The sequence below is a fragment of the Pyrus communis genome, chromosome 17, assembly GCF_963583255.1.
Source record: "Pyrus communis chromosome 17, drPyrComm1.1, whole genome shotgun sequence".
Lineage (NCBI taxonomy): Eukaryota > Viridiplantae > Streptophyta > Magnoliopsida > Rosales > Rosaceae > Pyrus > Pyrus communis.
The window spans coordinates 18,517,492-18,544,508 of record NC_084819.1 but is presented as its reverse complement, the minus strand read 5'-3'; the positions used below and the strand labels follow the sequence as shown (position 1 = coordinate 18,544,508).

The following is a 27,017-nucleotide window of genomic DNA, read 5'->3' as shown; positions in this document are numbered from 1 at the left end:
TTTCGCCTTATCTTGTCTAAAGCTTTTGGTGTTACAAACAAATGCACATTCTGCATGAGATGGTGGTTGGGATGTTTGGTAGAGATGATGAGGTGACCCCAATTTGCCTTATGTGATATTGCCTGTTTTGGGACCCTAAAGAATCTACTTGTCTGATATAATTACTTGCTTTTTATGTTAATATGTTATTACACCATTAAACTATCAAGTCGGTAGATTTTATATGGAGTTTTGCTAAGGTGTAATTGAGATCTTAATTTGCAAGGGACATGGTGGCTCCTAGTCCTACACATGGTGGACATAAAAGGAGGACTTTGAGATTATGAGACATTCCCTCAACTTTTTGTGTTTAGATTCCACTCAAAACAGTCAAAATCCATCGTATTGCATCTCTTTTGGGATTCTTTTTTGCTCTTTATTTGTTATTGGAGTTTGAGATTTGAACCAAGTCTGATGGTAAGTCAACTATAATTAAGCGTTGAACTCGTTATATATGAAAGTCGTATTTGAAATTCACATTTACAAATAGAGATAAATACTATTAAATTGCAATACTAATAACTAATAAAGATGATTTTTAAACAACGGTAATTATCTAGAGGAGATTCAAATTTAAGGTGTAAAGGACCTGCACTATCTCAATAAATTGACCTAACCCACGATAAGAAATTAAATAGTAATGTTCGACCACATCATTCATAAAACACATTTCACAAAAACACAAGTACCATATGATTTGATCCTATTCAACGTCACATTAAGACCTGGTTTGGTACTGAGGTGATTCTGAAAAAAGCTGGGAGCTGTTTTTGTGTTTGGTAAACATTCAGGTTCAGCTTTTTTTCACAGTTTTGGGTGAAAAAAAGCCAAAAACAAAAAGCTGCAAAACTCAGCTTTGAAAAATCGATTTTTTTTCACATCTGTTTTACATAAAAGTTTACCAAACACTATAATACTGTTTTTTTTTTTCAAAAGCACTTTTACAAAAAAGTTTACCAAACACTCTGCTGCTTTATTTCACAGCCACTTATTCTCACAACACAGCAGAATCAACTTTTTTTTCAAAGCACAACAATGTCAAACCAGCCCTAATCCCACTCAGTGGTAATAGACAGCTCGACCGAAGTTTTTCTCTTTGCCACACATTTGCAACAAGGCTTCTTGGAAATTTTCTGGAGGAGCCACCAACAACGAGATCTGATCTGATGCCCTCAAAGTCCACTATTATGCTGGGGACATGTAATTTTTATTTATTTTATATTAGGCTGCAAAAAACAGCAGCAAAATCCCATCATCATGATGGTCCCCTCCCCTCCATTATTGTTCATGGCAAGGGCTTATTTATCCAGATATCTATTTAGGAGGGGGTTTGTCTGCCCTCTTATTTTTATACTTTTTCTATATTCTCTAGTGATATATAATTATGGTTAAACCACGTTAATATTTTATATTAATTTTTTATAAAAATAATAAAATAAAAAAATAATAGGAATATAAAATGTTGACGTGATTTAACTGTGACTACACAAACAGAAGGGCATGAAAATAGTATGAAAATGAAGGGGCAGATAATTCACCTCCAACTATTTAACCCAACAATCAATTATGACATCATAAAGTCTTGAAATCTTTTTCTTTTGGTCAACAAAGTTTTGAAATCTAACTAGTACAAAACGGAAAGATAAGAAAGGAATCATTTTCAGATTTCTTCCACCAAGTTCATCAAGTTCGTTCATTCGGACTATTGAAATTTGATTAAACAACTAAAATTATTATAACTTTTAAAAAGTCACCTATTTGTAGTTGTTGAATCAAATTTCAATGACTCGGATAAGTAAACTTGATGGATTTGATGAAATGGATCTTCAGAAAGATATATGTTTGATGGAATTGGATCCTCTCCGAGGCAATGCCTCCGGATCCTACTAACTAGACAACATGAGCCTTTAAATTTTGATTCAACGGTTACAATTAATATAATTTTAAAAGAATCCTCCTGTTTGTAGCCGTTGGATCAAAATCTAATGACGCATGTTGTCTGATCAGTAAGATTATGTTTGATAAACAACTTCACACGTATTGATCAATCACATTGCTCTCTCTCTCTCTCTGCGCATCAACTTTGTCACTTCAAAAACATCTGGTTCTTACTACAAACGGTCCCATCTCCTAATTAATTTCCATTGTTCATCATAACTGGCGGATTTAAACTTTAAATATGAGGAATCCCAATATTAACGTGACGTATATTGTCTGCCCTTCTGTTTGAGTGTTATTCTTATCATTTTCTATTTGTGCGGTTACGGTTAAGTCACGTCAATATTTTATATTTTTATTTCTTTTTGTCTTATTATCTTTATAAAAAAATCAATATAAAATGTTGACGTGGCTTAACCGTGACCGCACAAAATAAGAAAGGATGGGAAGGGCACCAAACAGGAGGGCATACAATCTGCCTCCATATTAAAGGTATAAGTTTTTAAATGGGAACAGAGAGCGAAGAGCGTAAAAAACTTTCAGTTTATTCACTCAGACATTTTGTCGAACACTTGGTGGACTTGTTGTCGTCAATCGAATCGTGTTGTGTAGATATCGGCATATGCTGAAACAATCTAATGAGTGCATTGCGATAATTTGTCATGTGTTCTCGAACCAACATGCCGAGTGCTGCTGAGATACACCTAACAAACATTACATAAAATACTTAGTAGAAGCAAACAAAAAACCCATACCAAACATTTGAAGGGTCCTTTACTTGTATATTTCCTAGACTCCAGGTGGTCCTAGGCCCCCTTGGTTTCATTGCTCATCATGTCGATATATTTGCTATTTTGCCCTAGATCCTATGGCTATTTTAACTTCTTCTACTTATCAAAGTTGTCCCATTTAGTGAAAAAAGATTTGGGTGTCACTTTAGGACATAGAGTTGCATTTGAGTTTGTATGCAAGAATACGTTGAAGAATACAAGAATCTCACATCCGACTAAGTTTAAATTGAGTATTTACCTTGTCTTGTCTACGAGGAGGTATGTTAAAGGAATATAGAATCCCACGTCAAAAGATTTGACAAAACTAAATCATTTATATTAGACCAACTAGCTAGAAATGTGCATCTACCATCTCTTTCACTTAAGTTCGAATTATCCTTGTCACGTAACTTAGAGTGGTCTACAGTATGTATCATATAGTCACGAAAAAAAAAAAAGTCATGATTTCTGCTGCCTTAGGTTCCTAAATTATTGCGAGCGCAATGATCCTTTGGTACGATGGTTTCCTCTTCTAGTTAACCTCTCCCCAACAAACAGAAAAATGAAAAGCAAGAGCTACAACATAAGATAAAGACTTCCAACAAGCCAAAGCAGTATGCAAAAGAGGTTGATGTTACTAATACTTCCAAGCTTTGGATGGGACATGACATTACCTCTTTGTTTTTATCCGCTTCCAAATAATGCCTTGCATCGCATGAACTCATTTTTCTTTCGGACCACGATTCATTCCCCTCCTAATCTCTCTCATTCTCTCCCCTTCGTTAAAGTTTATAGAGAAAGAAAGACCCAAAAAAAAAAAAAAAACTATGAGAGGAAGGAAAGGGAATGAGCATTAAGGGGGAGAGAATAGAACTCTTTGTTTCTCTATCACTCAAGAAAAGACCGAAACTTTGCGTTTTACAGTCAACTTTTGGGTCTTCAGAGATTGGGACAAGGGAGTTTTCGGAGGCTTTCGATTTCAACGGATCGAAGCAATTCCCAATTTCAACCACGCCAGATTTGAATTGCTGCGATTTGGTCGTGGGTGTGGTGTCGAGGTGGCTAGGGGGGGGGGGGTGGTTATGGAGGAAAGAAGCGGACATGTTGGTGGCTCTGCGGAGGTAAAAGGGCAGGGGAAGTGGTGGTGGTGGTGGTGGTGCAGGGACCGTCCGATCAAAACCACAAATCTGACGTCCCATCGTCCAATCACCGACGAAGTATGGAAGTTCAATCACATAATAAGTTCCCAATGGTATGGTTTTAACCCAACACATAATGTTGAAGACGAAACAAAACTAATCGGGTGCATAAAAAACACTAGATTATTGTTAATAGCATGCCGGCTATCCTTCACTACTACAAATGATAAATTAAAAGCGCAAAAATGTCAAGTAAAAGATGTGTGCCGATAGTACACTGAGAAACCTATCTCTTCCCAAGATCCGGAGAAATTGGGAGACGACTTCACCAAAATTAGGTTACCGATTCCTCCCTGCGTGCTGCGTCAGAAGTGCCTCTTCATGAAGATGAAGCAAAGGTGTATAGAATGTTCTTCTTGAGAGTGAACTCATCGGCCTTTGTTGGGTTGACAGACTGCACCAACGAAAACAAAATGAAAAGGTAAGGCCAATGTAGATCAGTAACCAGCTTCGAGAGGGGTCTGAAAAGAATAAGAAAGATCGTATAGGGTTTTTTTAATTCACTTCGATTTTTCAGCATATGAATTCATTTTTCCCGTTCGAAGTTTTGGAACTTTATTGATATATAGTTCCTAGTGTTGGATTCATCAAAGTTTCATATCCAGTTTAATCTAATCCTGTGCCGCATAGTAGACAATCCTATAACATATGAAGTCTCAGTCGAATCATGTAAGCTTACCCTTTTCGCCAAACAAGGCCTATGTATCTTGCTAGTAATGGAAAGAGTATAATATAAGATCTAACCTTTTCAAGTATGCGCTCAAGCCGCTGAATTTCGTTCTTCGCATAATCAGCACCTTTCTCCAAAGACTTCTTGGCAGCTTTCAAGTAGATGTTACCATATCTGAAATTTAAACAGAACGAGAAGTTAAATTGCGAATCAGACGATCAACTGCAAAAGGACGGATCTAAAGGATCTAGCTAAGATCATCACTGAAAGATTCCAAATTCATTTTAAGTAGGTGCAAGTATCATCTGATCAAACTAGGGAGGGTGTATTAACCTTGCAGCCGAACCCTCAAGTTTCCCAACTTCCTCTTCTATCTTGGAAAATATTGCCTTCTTCTCATCGTTGCTAGATTTCACAAACTCCTTTACTAATTCGTCCAAATTTTCAACAATGCCAGCCTACATAAAAGAAGATCATTGAGAAGCAATGGACAAGATTTTGATCAGGTGCATTCATGACGAATTGAAGGTACTGACTTTGGAAGTAAGTTGTCCCTTTGCGTCTCTGCTGGTGCCAGATTTCTCATTAATGAAATCTACAAAATCCTCCAAATCTCTGCCACCACCATACTCTTCACCCTCCTTCTTGTTCTTTGGGAAGAATTTCAATGTGGGATATCCACTAACACCGTACCTGAATAGGGAGCCTTGTATTAGGTCCATTTATTATTATTTTTTTTTATGATATGTTTTACTCCGAAAATATTTCATCTGAGTCATTAAAATATGCTACTAATAAAAAACAAAATATAGATTCAGTAGAGTACAACACACAATACTAAAATAAGGACCAGAAGTTCGTTGATACTATTAAACCACTAACTCACTTTTCAGCTAAATCCTTGTATTTGTCAGCATCAAGATTAGCAATCACTACGCCATCCTCCAACTTAAATGCTGAGGCAACCTTCTCATAAGTCTGGATAGAACACAAAATAAATAATCAAGATCAACTGTTGTTCAAGCACCAGACAAAGGGTTCCCATAACGGATTTGAAGGAGCAGAAATACACTTACAGGAGCAAGGGATTTGCAATGTCCACACCTTCCATGAAAAGAAAAAGGGGGAAAACAGATTTAGAGTTGCAAAAGTACCAATCAAATTCTACTGCAATTTATTGCAAACACAACAGGATGAGAATTGTATAAACCCCCCTCCCTCTTGTACACCAATTTAACTTCATTGACTCAACAACCGACGATACAGAATTCAAAATTAAGCATTAAAAAGGAAAATTGAAGACATAATCTTACCATGGTGCATAGAACTCCACCAGCACATCTTTTGTTTCATCCAGGACAACCTCATTAAAGTTATCCTGTGTAAGTACCACAACATGGGATGGGTCTGCAGCAATCTTCACATTGGTCCCTGCTTGCAAAGAAGAGCTTCATGATCAATCATAAGCCTAGGATTATTACGTAAATGAATGTGTATATTAGAATTGAACTAACTCAAACAACCAAGAAATATCAACATATTTATTCAGTTCATTTTCAGTTGAATAACATTACAAAATAATACCTCCTTCCTTATTCACAAACTCAGCTAGAGCTTCAGCAGTACGGGCACCTTCATACCTAAATCATGTAAAATTCAATCAGAAAGGCAGACCAAAATTACTAATACAAACAAGGATGGTGAAAAATGTTACATCGTCTGAAATTTGGTTAGAGGGTTCGGTGGCAAGAGTATCAAATCAAAACTAAAACAAATGCTTTCATGTAAACTGAGCAGGGCATAGGGGAAAACACACTCACTTTTTGGGTTCTAGGGACCCTTTAGGAAACCATTGAATTGTGGGGTAGCCGGAAACTCCAAACTTGCCACAAACGCCCTTGTGCTCATCACAATCAATCTATTGAGAATTGGCAAATAAAGCAAAAACAGTCAATCACTAGTAGTTGTCTGCAAGACACAAATTCAATAGTATGGTAGTAACTCAATCATCAGACAGTCTAACGAGGACATCAGGAATAGAAAACCTACCTTTGCGATTAAAATCGATTTTGCTTTCTTAAAACTTGAACCTAGCTTCTCATACTCCGGTGCAAGCTTCTTACAGTGACCACACCTGCAACAGGAAATTAAAAGAAGCGAAATTAAAACTAAAGAAACATATCCACTATACGCTTCCTGAAATATGGATACGAAACAACATAACGCATTCGGAGAAACGATGTTAGTCCAATACTATTCGGACGAAAATTCAACATAGATACATTATAACTCGCATTCTGATTACCAAAAATTCCAATTCCATATGTAAGAAAAAAGTTCAAACACTTCATCTGGCCTCGATCATTTATTCACCTGTAGATCTAGAATCCTGGATTGCCTATTCGCAGATCTCCAATCAATCAGTCTCAGCATCGCCATATCCGATACAATTAACCGATTCATATCCGTGTTTGGCATCCGAAAAACTAAATTAATCGATTCAATTCAAATCATTTTCAATCCTACGCTTGAGTAAACTAATCTCACACTAATTTGCATTCATTTCGTTCACAATTAACAACAAATAAGATCATCACAAAACCTCACAAAACCTCATCAGCTAAAATTAGGGTCTTCCGAATCAAATCTCGGAACCAAACAGCTGAAATTATAAGTCTAAGAGTACCAGGGAGCGTAGAACTCGACGAGAGCGGCGCGATCTTGACCGACCTCCTTCTCGAAGTTGTCCTCCGTGAGCACAACGACGTCGTCTGCGAAGGCCGACGAGGCAAAGAGCAGGGCTAGGGCTCCGAAAGCGATCAGAGTCTTCGAGCTCGCCATCGTTTCAAACTTTCTGAAGAGAGTCGGTTGCTTTGAGGAAAGTCCAGCTGCTCCTCAGTTTTTATACCCGCCTTTGTTGAACTCGTATTTTGCATTTTTTAAAAAAAAAAAAAAAAAAAAAAATTATTTCTCGACGGTCAAAAATAATTTTAAGACGTAAATTGGAAGCTACTCCACGTAATTCTCAGTGTTTACGCGAGGCGCTCTGAGTACTGAACACTGCTTTTTTTAATCTGGCAAATCATGTCTCGCCATGCGTACAAATGTAATCATCAGTCCACTGAAACAAAGACACGTGTCAAATACTATTTTAGCAAAAGTTAAACGAATTCTTACATATGAAGAACCAAATAGTTTTCCTTCGTATGCTTATTAATTTTGAGTATTTTTTTAATTTTAAATTTCAGTTTTTTTGTTTGTAAGTAAGATTTTGTTAGATTAATCACTGACGAAGTTCGAACTTATGCATGTTTGTATGCTTATTAATTTTGAATATTTTTTTAAATTCTAAAATTCAGTTTTTTTTTAATTATTATTATTTTTTATCAATGATGGATTTTGTTAGATTAGTCACTGATAAAATTCGAACACACGTCGTCATGCAAGACTCAAGACCTTTCCGCCATTGTAGTAAAAGACATTTATTTCAATTGACTTAACTAATCTTGCCATAAACCTTTCTTGGTTTTGATTGAGTTTTGCACAGGATGTTAGTGAAATGATTATTAAGAAACCAAACATTTCTAAATGTGACATGTATACGATGAAAATAATGCTAATTATTGTTGGATGATTATAAATAACATAGATGCATGTTTATATATCTTTTGCAATTGCAAAAGTTTAGATAGCGACATGCTCCTATGAACACCACCAATTCTACAATGCTCACAAACCAATGCGGAGAACCACTTGCACATATAGGAAGTTGAAGGCCTTCGGGTTGGTTGTGGCATATAAAGTTATCCTTTTAGTTTATGACTCCGAAGACCTAGAGACCTAACTAGAAAACGTGAACTAATGAAACCTTTGTTTTTCTCTATATTTTCCTTTTCTGAGAGCCCTCCTTATTGGAAGAATGAATGATTTGCTTGTGAAAATTCCGAAAAAAATTATTAAATAATTTGCCGTTTGATTACAATTTCACTTTTAGTTTAAAAAAAACGTGTGAACTAATGAAACCTTTGTTTTTCTCTATATTTTCCTTTTCTGAGAGCCCTCCTTATTGGAAGAATGAATGATTTGCTTGTGAAAATTCCGAAAAAAATTATTAAATAATTTGCCGTTTGATTACAATTTCACTTTTAGTTTAAAAAAAACAAAAAATAAAAACTTCATGTCAAATTTTGAAAATTCACAAAAAATATATTTTATTTTTTTTAAATTAACGGTACCAAACAAGAATAGTTCAAAAAAAGCTTAAAAAACCTGAACAAGAAAAGCGTTCACAGAGAAAGAAACAGCGGCGGAAAAAAATAGAAAGCAAAAGGAGAGGGGCGTTGCGAGAATCGAACTCACGACCTCTCGCACCCGAAGCGAGAATCATACCACTAGACCAAACGCCCAATTTGGCAATACTCTGGAAATTAACCAATTTTTTATTTAAAATCCATAAACTTTTGAATAGTATTCCTCACGCCTTTCTTCGCTTCTTCTTCCCCTTTTCTTTGAACGTTGAGGATTCGGACACTCTCTGGTTAGCCCTCTCTCCAATCTCCATCTCTCAGAGATTCCCGGAATTTCAATTGCATCCTTCAAGGACCGGACTGCAAATTAGCTCAAAGGTTGAATTCCGCAGCCATGGCCAGCAGTAATGTAAGTTCAATTTCCCAAAATCCTCACTTTCCGTCACTGAGAATTTATCAATTGGCCTAATTAGGTTAAGTTCTTGATTCCAAAAATACAAATTACATGATAAATATTTCATTTTTGTATGATTTAATTAATTCAGTAGTTGTTATTATTTTGGTATAGGCTGCCGGAGTGGATAATACTTTCAGAAGGAAATTCGATCGAGATGAGTTCTTGGAGCGAGCTCGTGAGCGCGAAAGACAGGTTTGAACCCGAAAAGTCTCGTTCTTGTTGTTGGTTTGTAAATTTGTAATATGTTTTTTAGTTTTTTTTTCCTAATCTGGGTGTTTTGCAATGTGCTTTAGGAGGAAGAGGGAGGACCGCATAAATCCAAATGTTGGTTTTGTTTAATCTTGTATTTCGGTCTCTTTGCGTTATTCGAGTTGTTTTCTTTAGTATAAACTAAAAGTATGGTTTGCTATATGTGTGTAGCGAAAGGTCCGCCAGTGCAAAGGAAGCCATTGAAGCACAGGGATTATGAAGTGGATCTCGAGTCTCGCTTGGGGAAAACACAGGTGAGCTTTTTATTGTTTGGAGTGCATATGCATTTTTCCCCGTTTGTTTGAAAGTTGAGATTTTTTTGAATTCGTGGAATACTATAAAGCCTATCATGATGCGACTACTTCTCAACCTAGGAGTTAGTTTTTAAGAAGATTCCAATGCCATGTGTAATTGGATGCATTTGATCGTCATGGTTAATCAGCATCCTCGATGTATCTGTTTTAATTGAGCATAAAGTTTTGATGTAAAATCTTCACCGTAATGCAGTATGTTCAAAAAATTATATATATACTGTCATAGTTGGTTTGGTTTTCTGATTTCATGAAAATGTTGTGGTCCTTAGAAGATTATAGATTTGGATTAAGGAAGCTTGGTAGGAGATGGGGGGTTTGTTATTCCTATGTTGCTTTACTCTGAAGAAAATTATATTGAGACGTTTGCCTCTTTCAAATGGGAATATCTCACGTCCTGCCTGCTCAGTTGAGTTGCATTAGAACCATGAATATTTTGTTGGATCCTGATGTGTCTAAATAAGATCCTTTATTGGATATTTTGTTGCTTACATCTTTGTTAATTGCTAAGCAAGTTTTACAAGTTTCTTACCACTTTTTTTTCATTAACCTTGTTATTCCCTGTATGTTTTGCAGGTTGTTACTCCGATAGCACCCTTAAGCCAGCAGGTAAATACTTATCATTGAATATTCGTAACTGAATTTTATGATTTGCATTTTAGTAACAATATTACTTTATTTTAATTAAATAAAATATGGCCAGCCATCACATTGACTATGCCCATCAAAGGCTTTGCATTTCTTATCTCTCTCTTTCCCCTCCCCCCTCCCCCTTCTCTTCCCTCCTCTTTGAAGGATATTCCCTCAGTGGTTAGGCTGTGTAGCTTTCCTACTGAATCCTTATCTAGTGTAGTCTGAATTACCGCACTTGAAGCCAAGATTTGAGTGCAATAATTAACCCCTTGGTTACGGTCTACCACTCACCTTTCTAGCATTATGTTGATATAAATTTCATTTTGTGAAAAGAACGTTAGCATATATAGTACTTTCTCTATATGGTTATGGTATCTTGTACTTGATCTGATATGATTTGTCATTTTCTAGTCTTGTCTTCTCAATATTGTTTCCCCTGCTACAATATGATTAATTCTGTTCTTTTTCAGGCTGGATACTACTGTTCGGTTTGTGAGTGTGTTGTAAAAGATTCTGCAAACTACTTGGATCATATCAATGGCAAGAAACGTATGTAACTCTATCGATATTGTTATGACATGAGTTCATCTATAGATATGTTTCTATTGTCATTACAATTATTTTCTTTTGGTTTTGTTATTCTTTGAATGTTTCTTTTCTTTATAGATCAAAGAGCTTTGGGTATGTCTATGCGGGTAGAGCGGGCATCACTCCAACAGGTGGAATTTGAAAAATAACTTTTGTTTGTGATCAAATTGGAAATTCCTTGTTAAAATCGTGACCATATTTACGTTGAATTCATGCAGGTTCAGGAGCGATTTGAAAAGCTCAAGAAGCGGAAAACTGATGGAACTTTCACAGAGCAAGGTAAGATATTGAGTTGTAGTAAATGAATCCTTCAGAGACTTTGATCACTTATTTAAGGTGCATTGTGTTCTGATTACTGATAAAAAAGTTGATCACTCTTCCTTTTCCCTCTCAGATCTTGATGAGCGGATCCTGAAGCAGCAGCAAGAAGAGGAAGAGCGGAAGCGCCAGCGTCGGGAAAGGAAGAAAGAGAAGAAGGTTGGTAGAATTGATTCACTTAATATTAATGTTTGTAAGGCAGAGATTGGAATCTTCAAATTCGGACGTTTGTTATCTGCCTTGCTATAATATTTTGCAGCTGAATTTTTTAATTTTATTTATGTCAACTGATTCTTTTAAATCTTCTTTCCTGGGTTCAGAAAGAGAAGGCAGTCGAAGAGGAAACGGAAATTGATCCCGACGTTGCAGCTATGATGGGATTTGGTGGATTTGGTTCAACCAAGAAGTGATCATTTCATGCCAGTTCAACTTTCACAGCTTTTTTTTTGTTAATCTGAGTTGTTTCTTATGTATCTGATTGTGTTCTTTAGCGACCGTATCGTACGAATTTAGGCGTTCGTTTTTGTACAAAATGTAGGTTCGTGTACCTTCAAAATGTTGGTGGAATTTGAGAAAATGGAAGAGATTTTACGCCAAGATTCATAATGCATCCGGGTTTGATTCATCTTTGTTCTGGTATGGCATTCGAAGCTTGTCAATTTTGTTTTGTTTTAATTTTACAAAGAAATTGAGAATGATTGATGATATGAATATGGCATAGCCGAGGGACGTTTGAGGTTGGTAATTCTAAAACCCGAACCGAGGCAATCACCGGTCATCTTACAAAAAATCGAAAGAAAAATAACTTGTTAACCACAACATACAAGATCTTTCGTCGTAGGAGTAATCTATGATTGTTCATGTAACACTAGATTGCAGTACGTTATGGCAGTCGAGTATAAATGGTGTATATGGTGCGGTTTTAAGTTTAGGAGATGTGCTGGTGTCGGTCGCGCGCGTGAAGTTTTGACGTTATCACATGGTCAGTGTAGGATGAAGAGACAGAACCCGGTAACAATTAAGAACGTGAAAAAACTGACGAACTTTGGTAGCTTCTGTGCACTGCTTGTTTCACCTTGGTACTGACCAAAGGGCCCAAAACCATTGAACCTCCCTGCACAGACAAAATTTTATTATCACGAGAGATTCTCGGTCTTGTCTCTCTTAATAACAATACGTGTTTAGAGAACCCCGCTACTACTCAGTATTTTAACTTTGATCCTCAAAAATCAACCATGTCAATAAACAGAATCAAAGTCGAAAAAAGTTGATCAGACCTGAGGTTTTCTCAAGACGTGTCATAAAGACAAGACGTCCTACACAGAGCCGGACTGCTACTCATAAGTTTTTGTGATTCTTTTCGCTTACCTATTTGATTTGTGTAGCTGCAGCCAGCGCGAAGTGCACTTCTCAGCTCTGGCAGTGTTGCTCTATTGCCGAAAACGAAGTTTGAAAACATTCTATCGATGCAGTTCAGAACTTGTTGCGTCTCTTCAAAACATGGTCCATGGCAGAACGAATTAGTTGCTTCAGGAGGCACGTTAAATTCTCCACTCTCATTCAATCTGTATGCTTCATTACAACCAGCATAAATCTGATCACTCCAAATCAAAACAAAATCAGTAAGAAACAAAATCGAGGACCTAATGATGTTTGTATAACATGAAATCAAGTTATGAGCATGGTTTGCACTCACAAACTTGTTGCTGAAACATGCCAAGGCTGTCACAAACGTCTGCGCTGGGTTGTCCTCTGCGTATCCTGCAACATATTGAGACAATCGTATGAACACAATCAGCTAGGAAACAGAAAGAAAGCGCAAGAGGGCATCATGAACGCGAAGTATTACCTGAGTAGGAGCAACAAGCTGCAATGAGAAGAAGAGTAAGGCAGAAGAACTTGTGTTTTGGGAGGATAATAGAAGCCATTGTAACTTTGTAAGAGATGATTTGTATATGAAATTGATATTAGTAGTAGTGACTGGGGTATTATATGGGTTTTTGATCTTTTTAACGAGGCATGAGAGAGAGAGAGAGAGAGAGAGAGAGAGAGAGGATCTTGCCTCACAATTGGTAAACCAAAAAGGAGAGAGATTGAGGTGGTGGTTTTAGATAGTTATAGCGAGAAAATGGATGAGGAAAATGGGACTTGTAGATGAGTGAATTTGGTAAGTAAGCCACCAACTTTGTACTTGTTCTTGAGTTTTATTTTATTTTTTTATTTTATTGAGTTTTTATCAATTTGAGTGCAAGAATTGAGTACTAAATTTGTCATTAGAAAACAAATGTTTAGATTAATATTCAAAGACCATTGGGATTGCATGATGTATTAAGTCCAAGTGCCACCCCCTAGAGATGTTTTAGACGGTTGATGTACAGTTTTTTTAATAAAAAAAAATGGATACAAATTATGCATACAAACGGCATCAATATAATGCACTGGCATTGGATTTGAGTAGTAGGAGGCCCAAAGTATCTAACACATGACTTTCAAGTGTCAGAGTGAATGCTTTTAAACGGATGGAGTTGCATCAGTGAAATTATTGTTTATCCTTTGCCATAACAGAACGAGTAGAATTGCTATGGCACCCTTAAGCTTATAATAGACATAAGTCATATCATTATGTGAAAACCTGCATGTATTAGAGAGTTTCGTCAAATATATTAGCTTAATGTACCTAAAAGTGTTATCCTTGTAACAAACACACCCACCATTAAGAATAGTGTAAAGGCTATATTAATTATTAGTAAAAAGCGAAAGTCTACTACTAGTTGGAGAGATTTTTTAGTGTGTCGGAACACGAACACATACGTCATATGTCATTATACAAGTGGACGGACAATTAAAGGGAAAACTTTCTTCCACTTGTATAGTCACATAGGACATACTGTCTTGTATTCCAAGCACATTGAAAAATCTTTATGCTAGCTGAAAGTATTAGTTAGCTACGCCAGGCGTTGCAAGTTTAATTTCACCCCCAAACAAATGATAAAACAAGAGCAGTTGCTAGCTAAAAGTTGAATGTTTTGGAGGAGGTAACTAGAAGTAGAAGAAAAAGGCATGTAATTAGATTTCGGACTTAATATATATACATTTGATTGGAAAATTAACCATATATCAAGTCCAATCTAAATACGAAAATCAACTATATCCTGTGATTTTTAACTTCAATATTTGATGCTGATATTCAAATTAAACCCTAAAAACTGTAACATTATTAATTAAACTCAAGAAAACTTAAAAAACATGGTCTAAACTTCTTGTTCCCGCCATCTTTCTTTTCAGATTAATCGCATAGCCTCTGAGGATTTTGATTTATTAACTTGATGTATTTAACTTTGACTGCTCGATCTTTTCATCCAAGATAACTTGCGTCATCTCTTCTGAGAAATTTGGGTTCCCATGCAAGAACCTTTCCCTGTTCTTGCCAGGAAACCACCTCCCTCTCCTCCAATCCAGATGAGGTCTCACGTGAGTAGCCGGATAAGCAACGTGATCCAACGGTGTTTCGAAGAACACAGCGTAGAAACTGCCCTTCTCCCCGGTGACAACCCCCGTCCACCACCCGTCATTGTCGTACGCATCCACCAAATCCCCGAAACCAAACTTTTCATTGTTTGCAGATGAGTCGTTCGGGCTCAACGGTAGGGTCTGGTTCGGGTGCGGAGGGCGGACGTCATGAGCCATGACGGTCTCTTTGTAGAGCGTGCGCTTGTCATCCTCCAATAGCTCCTTGTACTCGACAACGTAGTTGTCCCCCATGTTGGCTACAACCCTAGCTGCGAAGTACGATCCGATGAACCCCTCTTCCTTGCTTGACACTTCAACTTCGTTGTTGGTTTCAAACCTTCTTTCGGGGCTGAACTCATTTGGATCGTCGAGTTGCGAGCGAGAGGAGGAAGCAGGACGAGAGTCCGTTGCTTTTGTACGCCGTTGGATCGCACGGGAAGGCCCCATTGCAAATTATTTGCCAGTGAAGGAAAGGAAGTAGAAGAATGAGAGTTGGATTTGCTAGTTGCTACCAAAGAATGAGAGTTGACGAGTGCCTTGTTTGTATATATAGAGTCCTGTTCTGTTTAGAAAATTTTGGCTTTCCTATTCTGTTTAGGAATTGGAAGATTTTATACTTTTCATTTCTTAATTTTTCTAAATTATACGCTTTGATTGAAAGAAAAAGTTATTATATTTTACGGATTCAGCCCACCTCAAAAGTGTCTATACTTTTACGAATTTAGCGCACTTATAGATAGACTTATAGATAAATCGGATTAGATTAGTCTAGATTCGAGCCGTTAAGTAAAATAATCTGACCAGATAATCTGATGGATATTTAATAAGAAAATCCATATATAATTTGATAAGTTAACGAGTATCTGATATGAAAACCCGATCTGATTTCTTATACATTTTTTTTTTTTATCAATCAAATTAGCTCAATTTCATATTTGATTTGTTAACAAATTCTCGAATTCAGATCATAAAAGGATTATCAAATTGAAATCACAAATCCATATTCTATTAATTAAATCAAATTCATATTGGAATTCGGGTCAAAAAATCTATTGACACATCTACCTACAAATCTAACCCAATCATACCGCTGTAAAGCCAGAACAAATTTTAGTGTCACGGTTCTAAATTTAAGTGGTCTTATCAATGCATATAATTTTTTTTATATGGGTGTGCATCATAATCGATATGTCAATAGGTACTACTAAAATTTATCATTTATGATCATATCATAACTTGAGAAATATCTTTGGAATTTGGCAAAGTCTAGGGTTTCTTTCTTTCAATACAAGCAACATAGGATAAGAGGGTTGAACACATGAGTTTAAGTGCAGAAGTAAGTACTTTTAACCGCTTATAATTTTTATCCATACAAGTGAAATAGGGTCGAACACACAAGTTTAAAAGCAGAAGTAAATGTTCTTAACCAATTACAGCTTACAACCATCTATAGCTTTCAAAATTCACTTGTCTTTCAGGTGAAGTACGGCAGACAAAGTATTAGGTTTTTTATTTTTATTTATGTTTAAATGGGTTCGAAACTATTACAATAATTAAGAGGAAGGGAGAGTTTCAAATCCAAGACGCATGAGTAGAAACCAACACCCTATCGACTAGGATGTCGGACCGCATTTATTTACAATTGCTATAATGTCTCTAAAGAATGTGAAGTTGTTCTTTCATTTCAAGAAGCAAGAAAACAAAAAGGCAAAAATATCACCAGCAATATAAAAAAAACTCTAATTCATCGGAAACAAGACGAGTGAGAAGCCTAGTCTTTACTGTGTAGCGCCCTCTACTTAATGTACTGAGAAAGCCACTTGAAGCCATCGCCATAACCCATTTTCCGAACAATACTGCACATGAAAACCTCGAGGGGACGGACATTTGAGTCTTGCAAGTTTACTTTACCCTTGCCTGTGGTGAAGTTGTTCAGACCGAGGTGGAAGCGCAACTCTTCTTCTGAGGCAGCATATGGTATGTCGATCTTGTTTCCGAGAATAAGGAATGGAACAGTGGCCAGTGATTCATCGGAGAGAAGAGCATCCAGCTCTTTTTTTGATTCTGCAAACCTTTCCTTGTCGTAAGCATCCACCAGGTAAACCACGGCATCCACCTTTCACAACAAAGACGAAATGCATTACCAAGGACAAAACATAGAGATAACATAGTATGAAGCAAGACAAAACCAGCATAACCAAGGATGAAACATAGTGATTACATTTCTTTTTCCCGTCAAGGAAACATAGAGATAACATAATATGCAGCAAGACAAAACCAGTATAACTTGAAATTACCCTCGTAGACTAATGAACAACACAACCATTCTTTCTTAGACAATCAACTAGACCCCAAAGATCGTTCTAGTGAACGATTCCAGATATTCTATCAAACCTATTTCACAGCTGTTACATTTCACCATGATAAACCCCAGCAATATGTATATGGTTTCCAAATAAATATACTACAATCTAAGGGGGTGCATAAACTTCTTTTAATTAATGACCTTCTTAGAGAATAACTCGTCTTGTAACATATCTAACTACATTATGCAGGTCCTACTGTGCACTTTTTCCTCCCGAATATGAGTGTTTCATAGGAGTTAAAAAACACGATAATTTCAAAACATAGCAATTGACAAGAAATGTTCATTCGCACTTCTAATAAGGGATCTGCAAGTAATCAACCCACTATTGATCTAGATAAAGAAATTGCAAAGCAAAAGATGGATGTGCAGTGAGGTACCATTAGCATACCTTTTACAGAGAAAAGGTGCTATCAGCGAACTACCATTATTTATATCTGCCTCCCATGAATCAGATAAAAACAGAAACTTTTATCTGGGATTATGGAGGCACAAACATCCAAGACAACTACGTGCACGTGGTAAGAGAAGATCATACAACAACTATTTGGGTAGGTTAAGATCAACTTTGCTTCCAATTTGACAATTCGACTAGGGGGCAGTGAAATGTTTAATTCAGCAAGGTACTTGTGAAATACAAGAACAACGATTCACGTCGTCCAAACACAAACTAGATAACTTCCATTGTAACAAAAGCTAAAACAGTTCATATATGCAGAAAACCAGTTGCCATATCACATATCAATACATCCTCTTGAATTAAATCATCAATGATACCTTGGCATAGTAATCTTTCCAAACTCGGCGAGCAATCTGATGTCCACCCAAATCAAAAGCCTTGAACTTGATTTTACCAATGCTCAACTCCTCGGATGTCGGATACTGTGTCGGTTGGTGTTGAACTAACCTCTGTAACAATGCATCAACAACAAAACCCAGAATCAGAAAACTAAATTCTACGCTAATTAAGTAATTATCAAACCAAATCAAAATTAAAATCAAAACAATTACAAGAGCAAATTGCTTTATTCCTTTCTTCTTCTTCTTCCAGATATTAAAATTTGAGTGATTCAATAGCATCTTAAACTCAATACTTCAATATTGGATTGGGAGCAGAAAATCTAATTAAAAAAAACCCATACGAATTACACAAAAGAAAAGAAAAAAGATTTTCAATTGCATAATTAACAACTACACTCTCAAACTATTCCTTCAGTCCATATTTTCTTTATCTTCACTTTCCCATCAACCAAACAGACCCCGGATTGATTAAACACCAAACAAAAACGAAAATTTCAACATAAAAAAAATACCAATCATTCCAAAACACCATTGAAGCATTGAAAATCACAAACTTCACCGAGTTCGAAAGCACCCAAAACCCACCAACAAAATTTAGAAGAAAGTCCGATTAAAACGATGAGATTGAAAGAAAAACCTCATCTTTGAGCATATGAAGCAACGTTGTTTTGCCGGCATTGTCGAGACCCAAAAACAAGATCTTGGCCTCCTTCTGCCACAGTCCGAGCGATGCAAGAACCCCATAGAACCAATCCAACAAGAACATGGTGTTTCCACCCAGAAATCGTCAGATCGAAAGCCTGCCCCCAATATCAGAGAGATTGAGAAGTAGTAAAGAGTTATGTGGAACTGTTACTGGGTTAGGTCCATGGACGGCTGTGATGTGTCTCGGACGCAATTGGAAATTGTGGGCCGTTAGATTCTAAATTTCCAACTGCTGGGATATGATTTTTGTTTTATTTTCATTTTTGACGAAGTTGGTCGGTGGGGATTTATTTTTCCTTTTTATATTTATTTGTCTTTGTTTAATACATTTTGGAATAGAGTAAATTGTAATAATGGTTCCTCAATTTTAACTTAATTAGAGCAATGATCCCTTAATTAAAAATCCATTACCATTGGTCTTTCAACTTACCAAAATGTGCAACTATGATCATTTTTGTCAATTTCATTAGAACTTCCATCAAAATGAGCATGCATGTGAGGTTGAATCAAGAGGCAAATATGAAAAATCAAATAAGAAAAATTGTATTAATGATCCTTTTACTTTAATCCAATTGGAGCAATAGTCTTAACTTTAACATAATTGTAGCAATGGGCATTCTAATATAACTTATTTTGACAGAATTCTAATGGGAGTTGACAAAAATGACATCAGTTCATCGTACATCATACAACCAGTTTTTGTCAGATATTCTTTATATTCAATTTTTAAATAAAAAATTATAATGATTTTTGATCACACGATATATGATAAACAGATATGATTAGAAGATCCTTATAAAAGTATCCGACGAGAATCCTCAAAAAGATCCGACGAGGATCCTCCCGGCTCGCGCGTCCACCCCTCCTGCTCACACCGAAGAGATTGGTTGAACTACAAGGTGATACAGGCGTCCAATTCATTTCAAAGATACCTGAATAAGCAGTCATTCTGAAATTTGTCTTGCTTTTGGTACTAAGGTTTCATTGGTAGGTGGGGTAGAAATACGTAAAATATAGAAACAATTTTCTTTTTATGAAAACGTAATATATAATAGGAATTGTTATTAGCATTTTAAAAATCTTATTCTACACTTCAAATTTTCTATATTAAGAAAAAAAAATACACTTATGAAAAGTGCAGAATGAAAATTTTAGAGTGCTAATAACACTTCCCTATATAATATAGAAACATGTATAGCTATCAAAGCGTCAAATTAATATAGAAACAGTGAGATATAAAAAATCTTCCAAATCCTGATCTGAATAAGAAAGCCAAAATCCTAAACCGAATAGGAACAGGAAAGCCCAAATATTCCAGACTATATATTGCCATTTGGACACCAATAGCTCTCTCATTCTTCTACTTGCCTTATCTCACTCACAATCACCAACTCTCATTCTTCTGCTTCATTCTTCTCCAATGGAGGCATTCCGTATGGAAAGGTTTTTCGAAAGAGACAACGAGATCGAAGTGACCGGCAAGGAAAAGGGGTTTCTCGGATCTTACTACGCAGCCAGGGTCATCGCCAACATGGGAGACAATTACGTGGTGGAGTACAAGGAGCTGCTGGAGGACGACGAGCGCACGCACTGTAAAGAAACCGTGATGGCTCGTGACGTCCGCCCTCCGCACCCGAACCAAACCCTACCTTCAGGCCCAAGGGACTACTCGTCTGCAAAGAAAAAGTTTGGTTTCGGCGAACAAGTGGATGCGTACGACAACGACGGCTGGTGGGTGGGGATCGTCACCGGGAAGAAAGGCGGTTTCTGCACCGTGTTTTTCGAAACAACATGGGATCACATTGCGTATCCGGTTACTCACTTGAGGCCTCATCTGGAGTGGAGGAACGGAAGGTGGTTTCCTGGAAAAAACCGAGGTCGATTCGTGGCGGAGAACTCGTATTTTTCACATGAATTGGTGGAGTGTATCTTGGACGAAAAGATGAGCAGGAAAAGGTGAAGAAATCGGAAGTTCAACGAGATCATGAGCATCATCGCATGCAGTCCGGCTGGGAACTAAAGATCGTGCAGTCAAGAACTGTTTGGGCTTGAATTCGCATCGTCATCGACGATTTGAAGTAATCAAAAGTGGAATAAGACAATGAAAATCATCGATTAATTTCAAGTTTAATACCTTTATCTTAATTTCTTGAATGTATATATGCCACGTTTTAAATTCCATTAGTTCTGTTGTTTTGATCAAGAGGAAACTATTTCAACATATTTATTTTGCTATGGACTTGGAAAGTTCTTGACCTTTAATTTCCTTGTGTGCAATATTCTGCAAATTAATCATCTCATATTATTGAAGACACAGATTAGGCTTCTAAGATTAATTCACGATTGCGTAATACTTAACTAAGAAAGCTGCAGGATGGTTTTGCATCGAAGTTTAACCTTTAATTAGTGGTAAGTAAGGGCTCAGAAAACTCATCCAAACTCAAGAATCTAGGTACTTAAACCTCAAAGAAACAAGAAAACGCCCCTGTAAACCAGTAAGTACTTTTCAATTTAGCAATTGTAATTTTCTTTTTCTTATTAATTAAAATGTTTGAAATGGTAAAAGCCTTCGATGTTAGCTCAAGTGATTAGGAAGGTTTGATTCTATGAGTTATGTTTCAAGATATGTCAGAGTTCGATTCCCTCACCAATGTAATAAATTTTTTATTAGTATGTTATTTTTTTGTTAAATATATTGCAGGGTTGAATTTGTATATATGTAGCTAGTAACTTAGTAAAATATAGAAACATCCATTATTCTTCCACTGAATTATGAGGTTGATCATAGATATAGAAACATTAAGATACAAAGGAGTTGGGAAAAGACCCGGGCGAACTATCTAATGTTCTAAAGTCTTGGAATTCACCGGTGTTTCGGAATATACTTCATAAGAAAAAGAACTCTCACTCCACTTCCTCTTTCCACTCGCAACCATCTCCAACGGGGTCGAACTCTCGTTCTACTCCCGTTTTTCACTCGCAATCACCTCATTTGCCACACCGTACAACTAGGGTTTTCAAAAGAGACGACGAAATGAAGTGCGCAGCAAGGAGCAGGGCTTTCTCGCATCCTACCACGAAGCAACCGTGGTGTCAAACATGGGGGACAACTACGTGGTCGAATACAAGGAACTCTTAGAAGACGATGAGTTCACACCTCTCAACGAAACCGTTATGGTCAGCGAAGTCCGACCTCGACCCCCTTCCACTCCTCAAACGGTGGCGAAGCAGAAGTTCACTTCGGCGAAGTTGTCGACGCGTATGACAACGGCTGGTGGGTGGGAATCGTCACCAGGAAGAGAGGGTGTTACTGCACCTTCTTTTCCGAGAGCACTTGGGATCACATGTTGCTTATCCAGTCGCTCGCTTGATGAAACAAAATCCGTATTTTTCACATGAATTGACGCAAGTTATCTTGGATGAAAAGATTGTTCAGTCAAAAGCACAACAAGGTAAACAAAATAGTCCGAAGCAACGTGGCAGATTGGAAGAAAATATCACGCAGTCAAAAGTTGTTTGTGCTTGAAAATCATCGACCATATTTTTAATTTTCTCGAGTGTTTCTTTAATTAATTTTATTTTATTTAAGAAAGTATATTAAAGTAAGATGGCATTAATTTTGTTGTTTTGTGAATAGACATAATTAATTTAATTGATAGCTCAGGAATATTGATGTGTTGAGAGGTTCCTTGATTCCATATCATCCATCTTTAGGGAGGCACCTTGCACTGCAAATTATGCTTGTTCAATAAAATAAAATATTTTTGTCATAATTTTAATTAAAATTCCTTTCTTGTTGTAGACATGGAATGTTCTTCACCATTAATTTGGTGTTTGTCTACAATTCCAATATTTAATCGTTCATGTTATTCACGACAAAGATTTTAGATTTAGGCTTCTATCATGTAGTAATTCAATCATGAGCAAAATATCTTATTAATTTCAAAAACCTAGTTACACTTTATGTTTCAAACAACGTTAAACTTAGTGGTTAAAAATATATATCTATGATAAAATCAATAAGCTACTCAAAACACTACACCGCTACCGTTAAAAGCCTAAAACACAAGAAATGTACTATAAAGACACTATACAAAAAACTTCTAAAATAACACCATTCAAACAATCATTTGAAAGTTATTTCCAATATTATCGTGTCTAATCATTTTTTTATAATGCATCTGTAACAAATTTAGTATAAGTTGAAGAGAAATTTTTTAGTACAAATTATCGACAACTTCTCCCAATAAGTATCCAACTTATGTAAAATATCCACATTACGAGAACCTGATGCATACAGCTGTCGCACCCAAGAATTTATTAAAATTAATTAGGACATAAGTACTTGCACCTCATCTTAAGCTTTATTATTCTATGATGTTGGTAACTCTTTTCATAAATAAAAAAAACAAATTTTCCAATCAAGCTCAGAATCTTTCGTCATGTTTGCCCTTTCTTTTGTTTTTATATAAAAATGTGGACCAAAATATATCCTTTATGTCCGGTTAAACGAGATATTATATTTTATGGAAAATATATAAACAGCTGAAATCTTATCCAAACTCCAGAATCCAGATAATTTTCAAACCAAGACAAAAATATCAGGCCCACCGTCATAGAAAACCACTCTTCCACAAAAGCCCAAACCCACAACCCGCCAACAGAAATTATCCCACCCATCTTTTTACTATATATACCCACTCCACCACCTTTGCTTGTTCCATCAACGGAGCTCTGCCTCTATCTCCAGAAACCACTTGAAAAAATCTCAAACTGTTTTCGAATTTCGACCGTCCGATCGTTAAAGATGACTGACGTGGCAGAAAGCGAGCGGAGGATCCTCGTGGCCGTCGACGAAGGCGAGGAGAGCATGCATGCGCTGTCGTGGTGCCTGAAGAACGTTGCAGGGCAAAATTCCAAAGATACCCTTGTTCTTCTCTACGCGAAGCCCCCGCGAGCTGTGTTTACGGCTCTAGACGGCACAGGTAGGAGAGAGGCCCCTTCAGGTATTTTGTTGTGATTATTGAGGTTATTTTGGGAATAGGATATGATTCAGTGGCTTTTTTGTGTAATTTTGTTTGGAATTCAGGGTATTTGTTTTCGTCTGATATTTTGGCGGCAATGGAGAAGTACGGCGCTGATGTGGCGGACTGCGTTATGGACAAGGGCAAGAAGATGTGCAAGGACCTCCAGCCGGATGTAAGCGTCAGAATTTTGATATTGTGAGGGTAAAGTTGTCATTTTGCTTTTAGGTTTTGATCAGACGGTCGATTGTTGCCCTTTTCAGCTTAAGGTGGAGACGAAAGTAGAGAGCGGAGATCCGAGGGATGTCATTTGCCAGATGGTGGAGCGGCTTCGTGCTGACGTGTTGGTTATGGGAAGCCATGGCTATGGCGTCATCAAGAGGTGGGTCCCAACATCCATGATATAGTTTGGTTTTTTAATAATCTTAAAAATTTTACCTTTTTTCGTGCCATATAGCGATAGTTTTCAGTAAACTGATCGAACTATTTCGTAGTATTTTGATTTTCTTCTTTGCCAGTAAATGGGCCTAGCAATTTTTTACAGAACCGGTTAACTCAACACAAAAATAACAAGCTTTCGGTTGATCCTTGATGATTCGGATCGTGATTGAATCATCTGTTAAAAAACGCGTTAACGCGTTGCGTAATTAACGGTATCTCTTAAGAACTCGATAAAATATAGTCAGTAATTATTTACATAGCCCATTATTCCGACACAATAGAAATTACCTATTAACGAATTAAATCATTATTCTGTCTTATTAAGAACTTATTAAGATATGAGTCTACACGATTTTACTCTTTAAGATAACAAGTAGGGCATAAAAAAAATACGACACAACCTGTTTGTTAAGGCTATTTGTAAATAAAAAAAATTAAATTCAAAGAAAAAATTAATTCAACCTATATTATTATCTATATATATATATAAAGTGAGCATCCTAAAATGGTAAAATATTCAAAATATCATAAATTACCTTTTAAGAATTTCATAAATTACAATTGAACCAAAAGAAACTAAAGTATTTAATCATATTTTTATTTTGAATGAATTTAATATTTAAAATTATAGAAAAAACAAAAGCAAAACCTTCCACCAACGTGGGAGGTTTCACGTCTTTAATTCAATTTTTTTTAAATAATTTTTAAAAAATTATGTAAATTAAGTATTTAAATAAAAAAATATACAAAAAGGTAAATTGCCACGCCTATGCGTGTGGTGAGAGGTTAGTAACAATTTAAATTATAAGAAAATCATTTGTCTATATTATAGAAACAGATATTATGGAATTTATTTAATAAATAAAAATGTCGGGTTTTTGCAGGGCTTTTCTTGGGAGTGTGAGCAATCACTGTGCACAGAATGTCAAGTGTCCTGTCTTGATCGTGAAGAAGCCAAAAACAAATGCTGGGAGCAAATGACTTTGTTAATTAAACCTCTTTTTTATTACTTTTTACCACTTTATGTTCTTCCTTTTACCCTTTCTACTTCAAAAATGTCTTGTATTTTTACTTTGGAATTTTTGGTATGTAAATAATGTCATGCTGTTAGTATTTATTTATTAACTGAGCTAAGCAGTGAACTTTCTGTTAAATTTTTTTTTATTATTAATTAAAAAAAAAAAAACTAGTTGGTGGCTTCGTCATAACGATTTATCTTTTCGAGGTCTGAGAAACTTACAAAGGCATTTCAGTCTTTATCTAGTTACCATAGTACGATTTACTAGCTTCAGAAATCGAATCCAGAACATACCATATGAAATAGAGGCATAGAATTCGTCGTCAACCATTATTGAATTTTTTGTTGAATATTTAGATAATCCAAAACAATTGCACTTAAAGCTTTTAACACAATTAACAGGTTCCAAATTGAATTTCTGAAGGAATTGTTTTCACTAACTTCCATGACACCAAGATTAACCAAACAGAGACATTACGTGGCTGGCTTTGTCATATGGTTTTGTTAGTTGGCACCAACTCTGTAGAGAGGTCATATTTTAAGGATGGTGCTATTTCTTTGATTGGCCATACTGTTGGCAATACTTGTATTTCGGATAATGTGCTTTCTACTAGAGGAAAACAAGCTTTTGTATTTAACTGTATAAGCCTTTGTTGCGTTGAGGCTTCTCTTTGAATAAAAGTTTATGTATTAGCTAAAAAAAATAGAATACATAAATAAATTGACTTAAATATTGCTCTATCTTATGAACGGAGGAAAATTAAAAGTTACTAAAGCAGCTTTGGGCTAAATTGTAGCAATAGTTCTTGAATTTTACTCTAATTTAATTTTAGTTGCTCAACTCTCATATTAATTTATTTAGTCGGACTAATTTAACAATGTGTTACACAATTGGTCCTTTTTATTAATACCCTTTTTTCCGTTAAATTAGAGGGTAAATTACGAACTTCAATTTAAACCTTAAAAAAAAAAAAACAATAGAATGAGCTAAAAGAAACTAACAAATGCAAATGGAAATATATAAATTAATATCTAAAACTTAAAACAAAATGAAGGTTGGACCTTAGCAACTTGTAAATATTTGGCAATGCGATTTCAAAGTTGATAGGAGATTGAACTGTGGCTGGAGTTGAACAACTAACAAATAGCATATTGAACGATGAAAATTTTTTTCTTATGTATTCAATTTTCTTACACGAAATAAATCTGATTTTTTTAGTTTTTTTTTTCTTTCTCATTTCTCATTTTAAAATTCATCCTTAGTAATATGGGATGAAGTTGCTAATATATCCTAAAATTTAACAGCAAAATAGGCGACATTAGTAAAAATGACCAATGGTACAACACATTGTTAAGTTGGATGACTAAAGAAACTAATATGAGAGTTCAACAAGTAAAATTAAACTAAGGGTAAAGTTTAAGAACATTGTTGCCGGAACATTATAAATGATGTGAAACTTTCTACTCCTTTTTTTTTTGCCCTAAATTTAATTGGGTGTACCCGTGGCTTAGACCAATTTTTAGGTTATTATGTACACCGCTTTTTGTGACATCCCGTCCCGAAAATATCGGAAACGTGCTTAGGAAATGACCCTTTTACCCCTAGTTGGTTTTCGTATTATTGTTTTTGGTTACTTTGTGTGGTGTTGGCAAGCTGAGAGCCACACACACACACTGTCTCTCTCTCTCTCTCTCTCTCTCTGTGGGTTCCCCGAGCTCCATTCCTTCCTCTTC

At 36.1% G+C, this 27,017-nt stretch overlaps 6 protein-coding genes and 2 non-coding genes across 8 annotated transcripts; 3 read left to right on the top strand and 5 right to left on the bottom strand.

Annotated features, from left to right (window-relative positions):
* Nucleotides 1-4,023: 4,023 nt before the first annotated feature.
* Nucleotides 4,024-7,500, bottom strand: LOC137722505 (probable protein disulfide-isomerase A6). The gene is made up of 11 exons (XM_068461520.1): nt 7,303-7,500; nt 6,666-6,750; nt 6,437-6,534; nt 6,201-6,256; nt 5,930-6,047; nt 5,693-5,720; nt 5,503-5,594; nt 5,153-5,309; nt 4,950-5,074; nt 4,691-4,790; nt 4,024-4,340 (listed from the first exon to the last, which is right to left on the bottom strand). Exons 1-11 carry the CDS (start codon nt 7,455-7,457, stop codon nt 4,266-4,268), a joined length of 1,089 nt encoding a protein of 362 aa, XP_068317621.1. The 5' UTR covers nt 7,458-7,500; the 3' UTR covers nt 4,024-4,265.
* A 1,450-nt stretch (nt 7,501-8,950) lies between these two features.
* TRNAP-CGG (transfer RNA proline (anticodon CGG)) lies at nt 8,951-9,022 on the bottom strand. Its single transcript has one exon. It is a non-coding gene; the product is annotated as a tRNA-Pro (tRNA).
* Nucleotides 9,023-9,132: 110 nt separating this feature from the next.
* LOC137723358 (uncharacterized) lies at nt 9,133-12,044 on the top strand. The gene is made up of 10 exons (XM_068462531.1): nt 9,133-9,272; nt 9,432-9,512; nt 9,614-9,644; nt 9,741-9,823; nt 10,457-10,489; nt 10,984-11,062; nt 11,180-11,232; nt 11,320-11,380; nt 11,496-11,578; nt 11,740-12,044. Exons 1-10 carry the CDS (start codon nt 9,258-9,260, stop codon nt 11,827-11,829), a joined length of 609 nt encoding a protein of 202 aa, XP_068318632.1. The 5' UTR covers nt 9,133-9,257; the 3' UTR covers nt 11,830-12,044.
* Nucleotides 12,045-12,402: 358 nt separating this feature from the next.
* Nucleotides 12,403-13,347, bottom strand: LOC137722151 (uncharacterized). The gene is made up of 4 exons (XM_068461125.1): nt 13,269-13,347; nt 13,116-13,180; nt 12,788-13,013; nt 12,403-12,533 (listed from the first exon to the last, which is right to left on the bottom strand). The coding sequence occupies exons 1-4, from the start codon at nt 13,345-13,347 to the stop codon at nt 12,403-12,405; spliced, it is 501 nt and encodes a 166-aa protein (XP_068317226.1).
* A 3,169-nt stretch (nt 13,348-16,516) lies between these two features.
* LOC137722735 (small COPII coat GTPase SAR1A-like) lies at nt 16,517-18,934 on the bottom strand. Its single transcript, XM_068461811.1, has 3 exons — nt 18,733-18,934; nt 18,072-18,203; nt 16,517-17,045 (listed from the first exon to the last, which is right to left on the bottom strand). The coding sequence occupies exons 1-3, from the start codon at nt 18,859-18,861 to the stop codon at nt 16,725-16,727; spliced, it is 582 nt and encodes a 193-aa protein (XP_068317912.1). The 5' UTR covers nt 18,862-18,934; the 3' UTR covers nt 16,517-16,724.
* LOC137724030 (small nucleolar RNA snoR83) lies at nt 17,657-17,776 on the bottom strand. The gene has a single exon (XR_011067152.1). It is a non-coding gene; the product is annotated as a small nucleolar RNA snoR83 (small nucleolar RNA).
* A 1,286-nt stretch (nt 18,935-20,220) lies between the features above and the next one.
* On the top strand, nt 20,221-20,760 carry LOC137722150 (protein AGENET DOMAIN (AGD)-CONTAINING P1-like). Its single transcript, XM_068461124.1, has one exon. It carries the CDS (start codon nt 20,221-20,223, stop codon nt 20,758-20,760), a length of 540 nt encoding a protein of 179 aa, XP_068317225.1.
* Nucleotides 20,761-23,519: 2,759 nt separating this feature from the next.
* On the top strand, nt 23,520-25,399 carry LOC137723726 (universal stress protein A-like protein). The gene is made up of 4 exons (XM_068462919.1): nt 23,520-23,785; nt 23,890-23,999; nt 24,088-24,206; nt 25,150-25,399. Exons 1-4 carry the CDS (start codon nt 23,608-23,610, stop codon nt 25,244-25,246), a joined length of 504 nt encoding a protein of 167 aa, XP_068319020.1. The 5' UTR covers nt 23,520-23,607; the 3' UTR covers nt 25,247-25,399.
* Nucleotides 25,400-27,017: the final 1,618 nt, after the last annotated feature.